The sequence below is a fragment of the Ciconia boyciana genome, chromosome 17 (assembly GCF_034638445.1).
Source record: "Ciconia boyciana chromosome 17, ASM3463844v1, whole genome shotgun sequence".
In the NCBI taxonomy this organism is placed as follows: Eukaryota; Metazoa; Chordata; class Aves; order Ciconiiformes; family Ciconiidae; genus Ciconia; species Ciconia boyciana.
In genome coordinates, this window is record NC_132950.1 from 9392300 (window position 1) to 9410540 (window position 18241).

The following is an 18241-nucleotide window of genomic DNA, read 5'->3' on the forward strand; positions in this document are numbered from 1 at the left end:
AGGGGTAGAAAATCTGCCGTAAACCTCTGTACTCTTCTAGTTCTTGAGCAAACTTGGGAGTTTGTACATGGAATAGTATTGAAATTTTCATAATAAAAGCCTCCAAAGAAATACCTCCTCTCATGTTTCCTAATAGTAATCTTGGTGTCTATTTACTTTGCTTAGCTTTATAAACATTCCAGCCTCACTCACCTGAACTTTAGCCTATTTGGGGAAGGAAATAACCTAGTACAGGGAATGATCTATACTCTCAAGAGTTCTATGCATCAGGTCTGAGTGCAGCCAAGAAAAGCTACCATTAGCCTTAACCAGCTGAGCAAAGCAAGTGGCACTCTTGGCTGGTGAGGCTCTTGTGTAATCAAGTGCAGAGATTGTCATGATTAGAGTCAACTTCCTGTCTCGGTGCTTGAAGCAGGCTTGGTTCATGCACTTGGATCTGTTGAAATTAAAAGATGAAATGTTAGCAGAAAGAGCTTGTGTACTTAAAGACCTCACTAATGGTTGCACGTCCATCACAAAGCTTCTCCAAGCTTTCTTCAGAGCTCCAGTGCCAAGGTAAATCTTTTCAAAGAAACAGCTAGCCTTTGAAAGTGGTCTTAAGTTTAAAAAGGACCCCATCTTCCACTACTAACTAGGATTGGATACCTCAGACGTGACACCTAGCAGATGGCAGTTTGATCACAATTGAGATAAATCTGTCTTGCAATATCTAAGCAACTTTGATTCAGTGGTTAAGTCTAGACCTCCCCAAGAGGTATGCGTCTGCTAGGACTTGCTTTGACTTGTTCTATCAACAGTGTCTGAGTATAGTGCTGTGAGTGACTCTGAAACTACCCTCCTCTACCAAATGAACAAGGAAATTGAGTGCTTGATAGATGATTTTGCACTTGTTAAGCTTGCAGCCCTAGCAGAAGGAAGTGCCACATCCTAGTAAGTCTCTCCAGCTCTACCAGGCAAAACTCTTACATCTTCAAACCTTCTCTGCCTGCAGGGGTGTGACCGGGTTGCATATAGCCCTGCCTAGCTGATGTACAAATATCAGAGTCTCAGGCCTAGAGAACACTACCCACATAAAAGCGTGAAAGGGAGAATTGAACTTTAATCTGAAGTCTTCTAAGTGAATCTATGTTGCTGAAGAACGTGTGGTCAGGTTCTGTGATGCTGGACCTCAAACACTCATGTAAATCTGAGTAACAGAGTTCTGACCTGTCAAGGAGGTAGGGTTTGGTGTGGGGTTTTTTAATAGCTGTAGCATTAAGACTAAATCTTGGGAGAGCTGATAAAAACACTTGTCTTTCACCTGAAAGTTTCCTGGCTTTATTGTTAGGTGGATGGATGTAAAGGGAGCTGTGAATGAAACTGTTCACTGTGTTAAGTCGCAGGATATGTAGGTATTCTGCCTTGGAGGAACGGTTTCAGCTAGTCAGTCATGGTAACTAGCTTGATGCTTAGCTTCAGGAATTACATTTAAATCTGTTCTGCTTCTAGCCCTAGAAGCATCTGTTCTGCTTCTAGGGCTATTTCATCTCTCAAAATCTTTTGAAGAAAAGCTGGGTGGACCTTAAATTTACCAAAAGATCAGCATTAACTCTCTGTAAGCTAGCTGTGAAATGAGCCCTTAATCATTAAAGAGCCTGAACATGGTTTTGGTATTGTTTCAACCTGACTGAAGAGCTTCAAATGGTGAAGTCTTCTCTTGAAAGAGCAGGGTAACTTCAATGAAATAGTGTCCTTCAGGACAAAGGACTTAAATGCAGAGTGACCAGAGAACCATACACAAAAGCTGAATCACTTTCTAGAAATTCTCTCCTTCAGCAGACCCAAGGAGCTAAAACTGAATTGCTTTTGAGCCTCAACCTTAAACTGTACCAAGATCTGGCTGTCTTGGTTCACTGGGTGATACAGATCATCCATTGAAGTGCCTTTTGTGAAGCTTGTTCTGTTAACTTGGTGTACTATAACTTAGATATTACTTGTTCCTCCTGTGTGCTGTCTGAAAGCCAGGACAAAGAGGAAGTATAGTAAAACACCCTCTTTATCAGAAGCTGCAAGTAGGCAGGAACAGAGCGGCTGAGGTGTGGTCATCTCCAAGCTCCTACAGAGCACAGCTGATAAGCGCTTAGTGTTTTGCTTCAAACTAGTACAATAATACTAAAATGGCTTTGAAGGTCTAGCCCTTGTTGGGAGACCTTGGGCTTGAAGTTCAAACAGTCTCCCAGAAATAAAAATATCTAAAGTATTAGAAGTGATAATTCCTCTAAAGGTAGAAAACTGATCTTGAGTTTTTAAGGTATATCCCATGCACAAGCTGGGTATCTGAATGTAAGGTGAACTAACCATTCTGAATTTCCACTGTTAAGAATTGAATAAACTTGTTTCACTGCTGGCATCCTAATGCACTAGCCTGTTGCAAACACAATGAAGTGGTATTAACTAAACTGTGTTTTGTTGCAAGCTGTACTAGAAACATAATTTAAAGGTATGCATTTAAAGGGTTATAGAAGCAGACTGGCTCAGCAGAAAAGGAGGTGGTTTATCAATATCTTTCTGTGTTAAGTATGGCTGTGGATGAGCCATTTCTGACTTCACTAGTGTCCATCTCATATGTGGTAGCTCTGCCTCCTGGGTGGTATACAGCCTTGCTGCTAGACAGGACTAGGCTAATTGCTAGACAGGTAGCTTTTTTTAACTCTACAAGGATAAAGATAAAGCTCAGACGCCTCACGTGATGTTAAGCTTGAAACAGTGATAGCTGCCAAGCTCAATGGAATAAGTTAGGGCTCTGGAAGCAAAGCTGGTGGGAGTGAGTACTGAAGCTGCAACTAGCACAGCTGCCAGGGCAGGCAAGTTCAATGTGCCTTAAACCATGTGAGGTGTTCAAGAGTTGAGTTCTCAGAACAGTAAGTTGTAAATGGACCTTGAAGACAAGGTACCAAGCACTTGAATGCTGCAGGGCTTCTCCAGGAAGCTTGCTGGGCTTAATTGAAGATGGACAAGAATTTGTGTGCCGTGCCATTTTTGGGTAGCGTGGTTGTATTGTCACCAAAAGATACATGAAGCCTAGTATCTCTTGCAACTTTCACAAAACCTGTTCGTGGCCATACTGAGGTAGTAACTTAATGCTAAACCTTTTTTCTCTTCCAGCTCCAAAATCTGGGCATCAACCCAGCAAACATTGGGTTCAGCACTCTGACAATGGAGTCTGACAAATTCATCTGCATAAGAGAGAAAGTAGGAGAACAGGCTCAAGTGGTGATCATTGACATGAATGACCCCAGCAACCCTATTCGAAGACCAATTTCGGCTGACAGTGCTATCATGAACCCTGCCAGTAAAGTCATTGCATTAAAAGGTATGGAAGTCCTGATAAATGTTTGAACTGGATGGAGAGCTTTCTGTAAGACTAGTGTATGACTGACTTAAGTCTCTCAGGCAATTTATGTGGGAGGATCCCTTAGCGATTTTCCACAGCTTAATGGGAGCTTAAGTTTAACGCATTTTTCAGTTCTTCTGAAGGTAGCTGGGCAGTAAGTTTCAGTTAAGGCTTCATGCTATTTGCTGATCATTAGGATGAGGTTTTTGCTTCAGTCAGAATGCTTACAGCTTCTAAGCAGGGAGAGCTGGAAGGAAGGTTCAGACTTTAAGATACCTCTGGAGTCTCAAGTCTGGAATCGTTAGAGGGAAGCGAGACCTGATATCCTAAGCATATAAGGTCTATTAACTAAGCCTCCCTTTACAGAGAGGAAAGCTAAGACTAGGGAGGAGGGGAAATATTCCTGAAGGCCTTAGTCTGGCCTTGGTGGAAGAGGCCAGTGCACCAATTTGTGCATATTTATTATATCGGTCAGTGATAAGTAAAGCTATGCAGGGAAGACTTGTGTAGTGAATAAAGCACAAGGTCAGCTAACCTGGTATCTCTGGTTATACAGAGAACGAGCATTCCTCTGGAGTTTCCAGGAATGTTGATCTCTTTCCCCAGGAGGCCCAAGAAGCTCAAATACTGTCACTCTAGAAATGCATATATTTCCAATGGAAAGATTTATATGTATTCAGTGTTATTTAAGTTTGCCTTTAATACTTTGCTACTGTTTTGTCACAACTTTAATGCTTTCTTGTGTGCGCAGATGGTGAGTTATTTCAATTGACTGTACTAGTTCCTGTCCTGTCTTATGAAAAGAAAAAGCAGAATCACATGGCTCAGATCTGTGGTGCACATGGCTGAACAGTGGTGTTTAAAACACTGAAAGCCTAAAATTCAGAGGTTTTTCATGCCCTCCCAAATGAGGGAATCCTTAAGATTCAGAAAATTAATCCACTCAAGAACTCTGAAGTGTACTTAAACTATCGCGACCTTGATTTTAAGCTTTTTATAAGCAGGACTGACCCTTTTGACTTAAGTCTAGATTTTGCCTCTTAATATGCTTTGTATAGCATGTAGGACACATGTTACCTGAATGTCATCTCCCTTGACCCTAAAGCTCCAACTGCACTAGATATGGAAATAAATTGCTAGTCTGTAGCCTGAGTGATGCTGTATTAGACAGTTTTCTCCAAGCTCTGGAGAAACTCCTGACTCTGCATCTTATGTGAGTAGCTGAACTAATGGTGGCTTCTAACTAAACTAATCCTTGGTGAGTGAAGGCACTTGCCTATATGGCACTGTGACTTTAGCAAGCTGAGTTCCAGTTAGTAACTGTAGCAGATATTCTGACCTGCACCTAGTTTCACATGATCTTTAATATTCCTCTTGGGCTACACTAGCATGTGCTTAAATAGCTGTAGAAGTTGGTTAGAACCTTCCTTATCTTCTCAACAGGAAGAAACAATTTCTTATATGCCACTGTGTTGTAAAAACTGGTAGAAATGACTGCAGGTGGCTGTTCAGGATGTATGTACACAACATTCAGTGTAATTCGGAGAACTTTTCCTTTTACCTTCTACAGCTTGTGTTGGTCACTAGATTCCTTTCCTTGCGTACTTTCTATTAGTCTGGTTTGCAGCCAGTAGCTCTGTATGCTGTTAGCTCAACCTAAGGGTTTTGGTTAATGAGTCTGAACTACGAAAGCCCTCTGCCAACTTGGCCATTCCATGTTGTGCTTTTTTTATACTTTAAAACAGATGTGGACATAGCTTTTAATGACATTGGCATAGCTCTCCTCACAACTTTCAAGAGACTCAGCATTATTGTAACCTAGTTTTGATGTATGTGAAGTATCGTACAACTTGTTTGTGTAGCTGAAGCTCTTGTCTCCTACCGAGTTGTTTTCCACATCTGTTTGATTGCTCAGTAGTGGCAAATTGGTAAAATTAGCCCTAGGAGTGTGGTCTGGTTAAAAGTAATAGCTGATCACTGCAGATACTGCTAGTATATAACAGCCTTTTCTTAAAGGAAGTCACGAGGGTTTAATGTCCTCTTCTACTTTTAATCAGTGCTTGAAGTAACAAGTGGAAACTGCAACCTGGCTAACAATGTTGTGTTTTCTAGCTGGGAAAACGCTTCAAATATTTAACATAGAAATGAAGAGCAAAATGAAGGCTCATACAATGACAGATGATGTTACCTTCTGGAAGTGGATCTCTCTGAATACTGTTGCCCTTGTAACGGATAATGCAGTCTACCATTGGAGTATGGAGGGGGAGTCCCAGCCTGTGAAAATGTTTGATCGCCATTCTAGTCTTGCTGGCTGCCAGATCATCAACTACCGTACTGATGCTAAGCAGAAATGGCTACTGCTAACTGGCATATCTGCACAGGTACTTTACCACGAGGGGGGTCTGCCATGGAAGGCCCAGAGCTTGTCGCGTTTCCTTCTTCTATAGGAGCAGAACTGATATATTTGCTTTCTTTCCTAAAACATTGTTGGGAATATAAATGCTTGTCTTGATCTTCAAATAAAAAATTTAAGTGTAACTGAAAATCTTCCAGTAATGGTATAAACACTAGTAGAAGGTTAAGAGTCTTAAGTGATGCCTTTGTATGAGAAAGCATGGCATGGTACTTCAGCTTGATATGACAACCTTTTTACTAGTGCTAACTTAAATGAAATTAGTGGCCAAGTGCCTGTTATTCCTGACTCTTGTTCTGTCTTGTCTAGCAAAACCGTGTTGTGGGAGCAATGCAGCTATATTCTGTAGATAGAAAAGTGTCACAACCAATTGAGGGACATGCAGCTAGCTTTGCGCAGTTCAAGATGGAAGGAAATGCTGAAGAATCCACGCTCTTCTGTTTTGCAGTAAGAGGGCAAGCTGGGGGTAAGGTAAGACTTGGTTCTAAATATGCTGTAATCTTTAATGACTCACCCTGGTTATCTGCTTCCAGGAGAACAAGTGGTTTAATGCACGAAGTTGCCTTTAGGAAAAAAGTGAAGGACTGTGTCAGTCTGGATGCTATATATCTAATGTATATGAAAGCTGGTGCATACAGAGCTTCACAGCAGGGACTACCTGATGTAGCTGGAGTCTGTTTCAAGTCATGAAGTGAGGTGGCATGTCATGACCAGCCTAATTAGCTGCTTGAAACATGTGACTCTCAGCTTCACAGGCTAAGCTTAGGGAAAAGCTGTTGTAATCTTTCTTTGATCCTCAGTATCAGGCTTAACTTAATTTCCAAATTATTGGATGAAAAAAATTAACAGTAGTGTTACTAGGCTAACTAGTGGTCTAATACTAACACTGGAATTAGGTGAGCTGCTTTGTGACAGCTAAAACAAAGTAAAACCAAAGCTAGGTTCAGAGAAACATCTTCAGAACTGTCTCTGTAGAAATTTAACCAAGTTGAAAGAGTGGGTATAAAGTGACCAAACTGAATCCTTAAACTTCTAAGTAGCTAGGGGTAACTAAAGATTGTGCTTAACTGTTTCCGTCATCTATGGTATGTGAATACAGTATGCCACACCTTTAGCCAGTAAAAATATTTAGGAAGACTGACTTAGTTAATCCCAAGCTTATGCAAAGATAAAGGCTCAGCAGCAAAAATATTACTGTATCTTCATCGTTGAATCTATTGTTACAGAAATTAAATACAAGAACTAACAGACTAATCTTAATCTATTGCACAGTTGCATATCATTGAAGTTGGCACACCACCTACTGGGAATCAGCCATTTCCAAAGAAAGCAGTGGATGTCTTCTTTCCTCCTGAAGCACAAAATGACTTTCCTGTTGCAATGCAGGTATGACAGCTGCAAACAAGACCACAAGAAAAGTCTTGGTGGATGTGACACTGTAACAGGGCACTGGAAGCCAGGTGGTCAATATATTGACCTGAGGCTTGGCACTAAACTGGTGTGACTTCTGCTCCTGCTTCAGCAGTGTTAAAGTAAAGGTGGGGACTGAAGCAGCATTCAAAGGCAGCATGTTCTTATTTGTGGAAGAAATATCCATGTATATTTAACTCTTTCAAGCTCTTAAAACATCATTCAGCTGTGATGGTACTCAAGTATTAAGTAAAAATGTAATGGCACTTGTAATTGTCCTGAAATGGCACAGGTATCTGCTGATTCTTAAAAGCACTTGCTCATTTTATCCAATACCGAATTTGATTTATGTATTCCTGTTTTGCAGATCAGTGACAAGCATGATGTGGTGTTTCTCATAACAAAATATGGCTATATCCACTTGTATGACCTGGAAACTGGCACCTGTATCTACATGAACAGAATCAGTGGAGAGACCATATTTGTTACTGCACAGCATGAAGCAACAGCTGGAATTATTGGAGTAAACAGAAAGGGACAAGTAAGGAAGCTTGGCCTGGAAACCACTTGTTTACCTAATCCCACTGGCCCTTAATGATACACTGTAGTGTTCATGTGGATGTCTAAAAGTTTCCAGAAATTACAAAAGAGAGTAATAGAATGAGGAATATGGTAGTATCGGATAGCTGAACAGGAATGCAGCTTGTCTGACTTCTAGTTTCTTCTACAACTCAGGTTCTGGTTGCGTAATTTCAGGAGTTTTGTAATGGCAGTCAGTGATCTAAACACTCTCCTACTGTTGAGGATGGAACTAGAATATATCTCTCTTTTGAGGGCAGATTATACCCTCTTGCAGACCACATGCTAATAGAAGTCTTAAACATGTTAACTTTGAACTCTTTGTTCAGAAAATCTCATGTCTGACAGTGTTCTGAGCCCCAAAGGAAATTTGCTACTGTGTCTCCGTACACACTTAGCTTAACTAGTTTAAACTAGTCTACTAACATTGTACAGCTGTGCCTTTAGACCGAATTAATTTCAAATGTTGTTGCTTGTTGAGCATGAGTAATACAGAGCAGAAGATTTGTTCCAAGTTTATCCTTTAGGATTGGTTACTTAAGACACTGAGTACAGGTTACAGGGAGACAGTACTTATATACCTGTATTTCTAACCTCTGTAAATACCTCAGTTTAAACTGACTGTTAATTATCTGCCTTGATGCAGTAATTGGATGGTAGAGGTTCGTTCTAACAGGAGGTCTCTTTCTGAAATAAAATGGCAAGACTCTGCAATTATCAAAGGATGAAAAAGCTTTCTGTGTATGCCATAGCTTTCCTTTTAGAGGTTAGCTTAGCCCTTGGCTCGCTCCTTATATTTGAACTAACTGGAAGTCTTCCTTGATAATTTATTCAGGTGCTCTCTGTGTGTGTGGAAGAGGAGAATATTATTCCCTATATCACAAATGTGCTGCAGAATCCTGACCTAGCTTTACGAATGGCTGTCCGCAACAACCTGGCAGGTGCTGAGGAACTCTTTGCCAGAAAATTCAATGCACTGTTTGCACAAGGGAACTATTCGGAGGCAGCAAAAGTGGCAGCTAATGCCCCAAAGGTAATGGACCAATATTCAGAATAGTACTGAATTCTACTGGCTTAAACTTCTTGCTTCAGGAAATCTCACTGAATTTCATAAGTGGCAAGACAAGAATCTTGTTACTGCTCCTGTCCTAATGTAGTACTTCTTAACATACCTGTGATGAACCTGTATGCTCTGTGCTGAGAGTACTGCTTGTATGCTGGAGGATCTTAAAGCTTGTATGAAGCCCACAGAGGGGGAGAAGAATAAATTATGGCTATGAGGCTTAATGTTACTGGTACTTATCTTTATTGCTCCAGTAATTAAAAAAGTCTCTATGAAAAGACAGCCTCCAGATGAGGCTACACCTGGAAACAGGACAAAAAGGACAGACTAAGAGCAAAGATCATACTAAATTCAGATGAGAGGAACTTTGTTGCAAGGACAAGGGTGTCTTTGTTCTGTAGGACAGTCCTCTGAACTTAAACCTGCATTGCTATTGAAATGAGTCTAATAGGCTACTACTGCACATCTTCTGTCAAAACACCTCAAAGGCAATGTCTGAGCTGATAGTCAACCACGCTGCTTCTGACTTATTCTAGGCTGGCAAAATATAATGTTGCTGTAACAAGCATTTCTAACTTCAGCTTTCTGGAGAAACTCTTGCCAAGCCACAATAGCAGAACAGAAAACTAAAGCGCATCTCTCTTTCCGGCAGGGAATCCTGCGTACTCCAGACACCATACGCCGGTTCCAGAGTGTTCCAGCTCAGCCGGGACAGACTTCTCCTTTACTCCAATACTTCGGCATCCTGCTTGACCAAGGGCAGCTGAATAAGTACGAGTCGCTGGAACTCTGCAGACCAGTGCTTCAGCAGGGACGCAAACAGCTCTTGGAAAAATGGTTAAAAGAAGATAAGGTAAATTTGGGGTAGATACCTTTAGAGCCCTGGAGGAACATAACTGCTTGACAGCCTTCCCCTCCCCAAGGAAAACTCAGCTTGGCAACTCATTGATGTGCTAGTGTGATCAAACAGCTGAGCAACAGGTGTTCACTCTGCCTGTAACTATGACACATATTACTGCAAGAGAATTGATCAAATTCTTGAAGAGCTTCACTAATTCTACTTAAAATTACAGCAGGGTGAACTTAGTTATGGAAGGCTTCTGACCTGCTGCTCTTCTTTCCCAAACCACTTCAGGCTTCTTTGGATACTGACTTGCATTTACTTTGAGCTGTGGTTAAATTTCTGTAATTAGCTGAAGAAAGATGCTGATATATTGTATTGCCTAATTCTTTTTAGCTCTACAAATGCATTTCTGACTCCTGTAGAACAGCATAAGGAACAGAGCCCACTAGATCACTGCTGAAAGAGCCAGATGATGTTATCAAGCTGGGCCTTAAATTTTTCTCTTTAAGAGAAGTCCAAAAGGAAGACAAATGAGGAAGAAAGTAATAGTGCATTTCAGCACAGCACGGTCAGGGTGGACTGACTGTATTTATATCTTTAAACAGCTGGAGTGCTCAGAGGAGCTGGGAGACCTTGTGAAATCTGTAGATCCTACGCTAGCACTTAGCGTCTATCTGAGAGCCAACGTTCCAAACAAAGTCATCCAGTGTTTTGCTGAAACAGGACAAGTCCAGAAGATTGTTTTGTATGCTAAGAAGGTGAGAGGAAATTAAATTGCTGTATCTGTATTTAAGAATAAGTAGTGTATGTTCCAAAGTAGCTAAAAGTAATTGTGGGGGAATCTGAGAGCCTGTGTAGTACCTACTTTGGCCTAAGGTTTTGTTATGAATAATTACGGCTAGACTTTATGCATGTATGCTTTCATACTTCCCTATGTAGCCTCTTTCCAAATGAGGAAATCCTGACTGGGTTGAGTAAGCTACTGACAGTAGCTTTTACTGAGCTCTGTATTTAACAAGGCGTGTGCTCTTGCTGAGTTATTACTTTTTGTTATCTCTTCAGGTTGGATATACTCCAGACTGGATTTTTTTGCTGAGGAATGTAATGAGAATCAGCCCGGATCAAGGACAGCAGTTTGCACAAATGCTTGTTCAAGATGAAGAGCCTCTTGCAGACATAACACAAGTAAATAATTTTATTACTGTGAAATGTTAACTTCAAGGCCTTAAATTGGTAAGAGGGGCCATACTCTTACCATCACAGAAAGATTTACTTTACCAGGACAATGCTGTTTCTTGCCTACTTAAGAACACTAAATGACAGCTTACTGCAGTGCTAGGATAAACAGTTCAGCTTTGGAAGCTGCATTTGACAATGTTACTTTGTTTTAAATATGCTTCCAGTTTCTAATCAAAAGCCTAAAATTTTTTTTCAGATTGTGGATGTCTTTATGGAATATAATTTAATTCAGCAATGTACAGCCTTCTTGCTGGATGCACTGAAGAATAATCGTCCCTCAGAAGGTCCCCTGCAAACACGTTTACTTGAGATGAACCTCATGCATGCACCTCAGGTATGGCTTTCAGAGTTATATTGGATTAGGCTTGTCTGTAGCTAGACTAGCCACTACATTGTGGTCCATATCAAATGCTAGGGATAGTGTTTAGGAACTAAATGAAACTCTTCAATATTCCTTCTAGGTTGCAGATGCTATCCTGGGAAACCAAATGTTTACTCATTATGACCGGGCTCACATAGCTCAGCTGTGTGAGAAAGCTGGCTTGCTACAGAGGGCACTGGAACACTTCACAGACTTGTATGACATCAAGCGTGCAGTAGTCCACACTCATCTTCTCAATCCTGAGGTATGAGATCAAATATCCTGAATCTAGCAAAAGCCGGGCAATTAATAATTGCTTTCAACATTTGACTTCAGAGTGTAGTGTTCTACTTGGGTCTAAAATGGCTTATGTGTCTTTGCAGTGGTTAGTGAATTATTTCGGTTCCTTATCGGTAGAAGACTCTCTGGAGTGTCTGCGTGCTATGTTGTCTGCTAACATTCGTCAGAACCTGCAGATCTGTGTCCAGGTAGCTTCAAAATACCATGAACAACTGTCAACACAGTCACTTATTGAGCTGTTTGAGTCTTTCAAGAGCTTTGAAGGTAAGTTCATGCTCTTGTCTCTAGCAAAAGGAGCTAGTGCTCACCACCTCATACGTTCTATATGAAGGACTTTCTATCTGCTAAAATCTAGAAAGCCATATTAAGCTTAAGTACCTAGGCCTCAAAGCTGTCTCGAAACCTGACCTAAACCTTAAAGTTCCCCTATTAAAGGGGGCACCAGCATTCAGTGTTGCATGTTTTTGCTTTCTGAAATGCTTGGAGTTGTAGACAACACAAAGTTAACTGAAGAAGCTGCTGGCCTTTTCCCTTTGTCCAAAATTGAGAGCAGCCCTGCAGAGAAGGACTTGTGGATACTGGTGGATGAAAAGCTGGACATGAGCTGGCAATGTGCGCTCGCAGCCCGGAAGGCCAACCGTATCCTGGGCCACATCAAAAAGAAGCATGGCCAGCAGGTCGAGGGAGGCCATTCTGCCCCTCTACTCCACTCTGAGACCCTACCTGGAGTACTGTGTCCAGCTCTGGAGCCCTCAGCACAGGAAAGACACGGACCTGTTGGAGCGGGTCCAGAGGAGGGCCACAAAAATCATCAGAGGGGTGGAGCACCTCTCCTATGAGGAAAGGCTGAGAGAGTTGGGGTGGTTCAGCCTGGAGAAGAGAAGCCTCTGGGGAGACCGTATTGTGGCCTTTCAGTACTTAAAGGGGGCCTATAAGAAAGATGAGGACAGACTTTTTAGCAGGGCTTGTTGCAATAGGACAAGGGGTAATGATTTTAAGCTAAAAGAGGGTAGATTTAGACTTGATAGAAGGAAGAAATTTTTTACAGTGAGGGTGATGAAACACCAGCACAGGTTGCCCAGAGAGGTGGTAGATGCCCCATCCCTGGAAACATTCAAGGTGAGGCTGGACGGGGCTCTGAGCAACCTGATCTAGTTGAAGATATCCCTGCTTACTGCAGGGGGCTTGGACTAGATGACCTTTAAAGGTGCCTTCCAGCCCAAACTATTCTAGGATTCTATGAAAATGCTCATCTTAAATTTGTGTAGCCTTTGGGTTTTGGGCTTTTGTACTTCTCCACAAGAGTAGCTGTGTATAGTCTAGTCAGTGTGGTGGGATGTCAGCAGTCAAATCTCTGCAGATGTGTGGCTGAACAGCATCTTGCTAAGCTTTAAAGAAAACCTCCTTAAAGACTGAGAGCATAACAATCTTGGACTCTTGGAATTTGGAGAATAGTTAGTGGAATAAGATGCTATCGTAGACGGGTTTCTTGCATAGGCAGCCTATGTGTGTTTTTCCAAAAAACACATGACTTTCTTGACTGAGAGACTTGGCAGTTGCTTGTCTAAAGTAGTCAAGTATTATATGGCAGCAGCTTTAAGTGAACTTCAGCCGTGGGTCGTCGTGGCAAGCAGCTTTTGCACTGTGTGCTTGTTTGAGTGAAAGGTGTGATAGTAGCTTTTGGGCACAACTAGTTTTGGCTTTCTAAACTCTTCTTTGCCTCCCGACTAGGGGGTGTATGGAAGGCACATGCTGGATGTTTTAACAAAGGTGACCTATGGCCATTGATGATGATACATCAGTATTTATCAAAGTTGCATATAACACACTAGTCTGTAATACATGGGGAACAACAACAGGCTCAACTCAGCTAGGACAATCTGGTCTTTGTAAAACAATTACAATGCTTGAATCTTTTTTCAGTTTTTTGTAAACCTCTGCAGTACTCAGATTCAAATTTTCATGTAGTTGTAACTTGGAAGGCTTGCTTAAAAGCTAATATTGATCCAACTCGAAGTGCTTTAGTGAAATAACATGTTGACTGTTTCCCTCAAGGTTTGTTTTATTTCCTGGGCTCTATTGTAAACTTCAGCCAGGATCCAGATGTGCACTTCAAATATATTCAAGCTGCATGCAAGACAGGACAAATTAAAGAAGTGGAAAGAATCTGCAGGGAAAGTAACTGCTATGATCCAGAACGTGTTAAAAACTTCCTCAAGGTAATGCTTGGGTAGCACTGGACTCTCTTGGCCTGGAGTGTCTCACCAGTGAAATGAGGCAGCTCTGAAAATACAGATGAGTCTTAACCTTTGCACTTAAGGATCCATCTGTCCCCTTAAACCAGAGGTATCTAGCATGTTGGCAGTACCTCCTAATAGAGCCTGGAACAATATCTAAAAAACGGAGAATCTATCAGATCAGTTCCTCACTGCTCTTAGTAAGGTTAACCTGGCTTGAACTCTTAAACTGTAATAGTAGCACCAGCTCATCTAGACCTTGTTACAGACATCTCCTATAAAGTAGGAAATAGGTAACTTGAAGGTTGAGAACCACCATAATGCCAAATGAGTTCATAACTTAATGCTTATTTACAGTGTAATCGGCTTCAACTGAGCAACTACAGAAACAACAAATGAATAGTGTCAATTAATTCCATAAATGCTTTCAGAGTTTGAGCTTGATCCATCCCACTCATCTTACTCACACACACTTACTGAAACTGCAGCTGGGTGAACCGCAGTTTAGCCCTGCTAGGATATGCCAGTCAGCGTAAATACATGCTAACTGACTGTTATAGCTGGGATTCAGAGCATTGCTGAAACATTTCTGAAAAGTGGCAAAAGATGGTGTGCTCCAAGTTCAGATACTGTAGCCTGTTGTTAGTGTTGAGCTTATTGACAAATGTAACACTGCTGGAAGTATCTTGCGAGTGTGGGAGGGGAAAACTTTATCTGGGAACATTTCCTGCCTTCATGTTTGTCGGTTACATAGTATAGTCTTAGATTTTGCTGATCATATCTGAGGATGGCAAAACTCTTTAAATGAGAATTCTATAAAAATAACCTGGTGTCACTGAGGTGTAAGGTATGTAAATTGATCAAGCCACCTAAGATAAGTTATAAAGCTGTCAAATTCCTGATGAAAGCTATTGTTTTTTGTGCTGTTCCATGTCTGGAATGTGCAGGACATGTACCAGGTAAATCTCCCAGTACAGGCCTCCCTGTGTAAAGTCCTTAAGTGTAATTTATATGTAGGATTATATTCTGGGATGTGCATGTTTGAATAAGTCATCTGAAATATGCATCCGGAATACTGTCTGCCACAGACTAAGCTGCTGTACTGTAACCATTGTAATCTTATGCTGAAAGTTGGAATGCTTTTAGATAACTAATCTGATTAGTGATTTAAGTAGTACTGCTACTAGCTTGATTCTTACCTTTTAACTATGGATTTGGAGAACAGTATCACAAGACACATGGTACATGAAGTCAATTCTCATAAGTTTTACGTTATGACCCACAACTTAATCTAGTCTTGGTTAAATTCTTTTTGAAATCCCAGAGTGCTAATCCTGCACACGAAACACCAGTGGCAACTAAAAATGCTATCTATAGCTTAGGCTTGTAATAGTTGTACTGTGGTGTAAAAATTGGTAGGCTCTGCCATGCAAAGGAGCAAGGTTAAACTTCAGAAAGCTTCTTGCTGTAGGCCCTGAAGTGGGTGTGAGTACTCCTACTTGCTACATATTGCAAACAATTAGTTGAACAATAAGCTGTCATTATTTGGTTGACTGTTGAATTTTGGCTTTCCATTTTCAGCTGCTTTAACAGTTCAAGTGGCTGTATTTGTCTGCTTAAGCCCAAGAACAAAACAAAATTACTGAAGCTCTTCTCTTTATAGGAAGCTAAACTCACTGACCAGTTGCCACTCATCATTGTATGTGATCGCTTTGACTTTGTCCACGACTTGGTGCTGTACCTGTATAGAAATAATCTCCAAAAATATATTGAGATTTATGTACAGAAGGTAAGTTGCAATTTGTTACTTGGCTTTAACGAGTCAAACTGATCAATCTTTCTAGTATTATATGCAACTGTAAGCGTTACGTTTGTAAGTATTCTGCAAACAGCCTCATAGTTGGTACTTAAATGTCAGTCTGTATTAGTGGCCTCTGGTAAGATAGCCCTTATGTGAGTCGGATCTCTCATTTATTCTTCAGTCAGGCTGAGCAGTAACCCCTGCTAATGTGTCTCTTGAAGGCAGAAGACTTGGTAGAATAACTTTGGAGTTCTTAGGGTAATTTTAACTTCCAGCATTTGTGGGGGGGGGGGGTAGTTCTCCTCTATACTTCCTGCAGGGACAAATTTGGCTTGTTGAGGAGCTTTTCCTATGGGGACTCAGCATGAGTGAGCCACTGACCTGTGCTGTGAACCCCTGCTGACTAAAGAATTTGCTTTCAAGCTTGCCCAGAGCCTCAGGAAGCTGGGAGTAAAGGCAGGAAGATGAGGTCAATCTTAAGAAGCAGCCTTCATGTGTACTTCTAGGGAGAAGTATTGACTGCCTATACTGTGTGACAACACAATGACTTCTTTAAATGATCCTGAATTTTAGGTGAATCCAAGCCGTCTGCCTGTTGTTATTGGGGGACTGCTTGATGTGGATTGCTCTGAAGATGTGATAAAGAACCTTATCCTTGTAGTGAGAGGCCAATTTTCAACTGATGAGCTTGTTGCAGAGGTTGAGAAAAGAAACAGGTATTAAACTTCTACAAGTCTCTTAACACTGCCAGACTGGTAATGGTTATACTGCTAATCCATCAGTGCACGTCCTCATTACATAGCTAAAGCTGGTACTGATGTAACAAGAAGCTGCCATTAGGTGAGCAAGCAGCAAAAGTCTGCTTTACTTGGCTGATGTGGGGCCAAGCAGCCTCCAGATAATGAGAGTCTTTAGCATGTGATGTTCTTCATGGTGTCAGAAAGTTATATCATTATAATAATGAACCAGAATGCAGGTCAAAATGGAGTACTATAACTTGGGTTTAGTTACTGACTATCCTACACTGAAGCTGACTTCTATTAGTGAAGAAACTGTGCAAGTGGATACGTGCTTATTCGCTCAACCTCTCTAATGTGAAAACTGCTTCCTTCTAGGCTGAAACTGCTTCTGCCCTGGCTGGAAGCAAGAATTCACGAGGGTTGTGAGGAGCCTGCAACTCACAATGCACTGGCCAAAATATACATTGATAGCAACAACAACCCAGAAAGATTCCTGCGTGAGAATCCTTATTATGATAGTCGCGTTGTTGGCAAGTACTGTGAGAAGAGGGACCCTCACCTGGCCTGTGTGGCTTATGAGCGTGGACAGTGCGATTTGGAACTTATTAATGTATGTATGCCAAGGCAGCTGACTCATGGGTTAAGTTTTAACCTGAGTATCTTGGGATAGGTATTCAGGTTTGACTGACAAAAGCATTTATTTCCTAAAAGGTATTAAGCTAGGAACTGCTCACTTGTGATAGAATAGGTAGCTATTTAATGTCCCTCTGCAACTTAATGAGAAATGGGAGACTCCTCTGGACATCCTAGAATGGGAGACTAGTGGAAGTATCAAAGCCTGAGAGTTTTAGGCAGGCTTATTTGATGTTGCAGTGCAATTAGCTCGTCCACTGTAGGCTCAATAGCTGTGACTTCACTCTGAATAAACTTTTGCCTTTCGCTAGGTGTGCAATGAGAACTCCCTCTTCAAAAGTCTTTCCCGCTACTTAGTTCGCCGTAAAGACCCTGAACTGTGGGCCAGCGTACTACTGGAAAGCAACCCTTACAGAAGACCGCTAATTGACCAGGTATAACTGACAAAACATTAAAATCCTTTACTGTCCTAACTTGACTTGCCTAGTATCTGACTTAACTGATTTGTCAATGGCTTGACTCTGCCTACAGGTTGTACAGACTGCACTGTCAGAGACACAGGACCCTGAGGAAGTCTCTGTTACTGTGAAGGCCTTCATGACTGCAGATCTTCCTAATGAGCTTATTGAACTGCTGGAGAAAATAGTTCTTGATAACTCTGTGTTCAGTGAGCACAGGTGTGTAAAGTCAAAACTAAGTCACAGGAAACTTGAAATTATACCTGGTGCAGATGTTAAATTGCTGTAATGTGGAAGAGCAAATAAACTAATACCTTCTCCAGAGGGGAGGGTGAATTTCTTGATCACTACTTGATATGTACTAATATTTTCTTTCTCTGTTTAGGAATCTGCAGAACCTTCTCATTCTTACAGCTATTAAGGCTGATCGCACCCGTGTCATGGAATACATCAATCGCCTGGATAACTATGATGCTCCAGACATAGCCAATATAGCTATCAGCAATGAGCTTTTTGAGGAGGCATTTGCTATCTTCAGGAAGTTTGATGTCAACACATCAGCTGTGCAGGTATCTTAAAATCTCAGTCTGTAGTAACTCCTTGTGACATGTGCATCCTCACACAAGGACTTTGCTGTTAACTTGTGACTCCAGTACTTAACACTGGTTAGCAAAGTGACCAAAGCTGCTCAGTGTCTTGTCTTAGGAAGTAGAACAAACATTGTGTATCGAACCCTCTAGCGAGTGAAACTTTGTAAGTATAGCATTACTCGTGCTGTGTGGGTTATATA

General features: G+C 41.3%; 1 protein-coding gene across 2 annotated transcripts in view; it reads left to right on the forward strand.

Annotated features, from left to right (window-relative positions):
• CLTC (clathrin heavy chain) overlaps window positions 1-18241 on the forward strand; it is a 34428-nt gene that overhangs the window by 6069 nt on the left and 10118 nt on the right. For both annotated transcript variants that reach the window (XM_072882529.1, XM_072882531.1), the window contains exons 2-20: window positions 3145-3352; window positions 5486-5754; window positions 6096-6257; window positions 7059-7172; window positions 7564-7737; window positions 8611-8808; window positions 9491-9691; window positions 10288-10440; window positions 10745-10867; window positions 11118-11255; window positions 11383-11547; window positions 11666-11846; window positions 13638-13801; window positions 15483-15608; window positions 16194-16336; window positions 16736-16970; window positions 17305-17427; window positions 17525-17670; window positions 17837-18020. In XM_072882529.1, coding sequence (XP_072738630.1) covers window positions 3145-3352; window positions 5486-5754; window positions 6096-6257; window positions 7059-7172; window positions 7564-7737; window positions 8611-8808; window positions 9491-9691; window positions 10288-10440; window positions 10745-10867; window positions 11118-11255; window positions 11383-11547; window positions 11666-11846; window positions 13638-13801; window positions 15483-15608; window positions 16194-16336; window positions 16736-16970; window positions 17305-17427; window positions 17525-17670; window positions 17837-18020 — 3207 coding nt within the window. The remainder of the gene's footprint in view (window positions 1-3144; window positions 3353-5485; window positions 5755-6095; window positions 6258-7058; window positions 7173-7563; window positions 7738-8610; window positions 8809-9490; window positions 9692-10287; window positions 10441-10744; window positions 10868-11117; window positions 11256-11382; window positions 11548-11665; window positions 11847-13637; window positions 13802-15482; window positions 15609-16193; window positions 16337-16735; window positions 16971-17304; window positions 17428-17524; window positions 17671-17836; window positions 18021-18241) is intronic.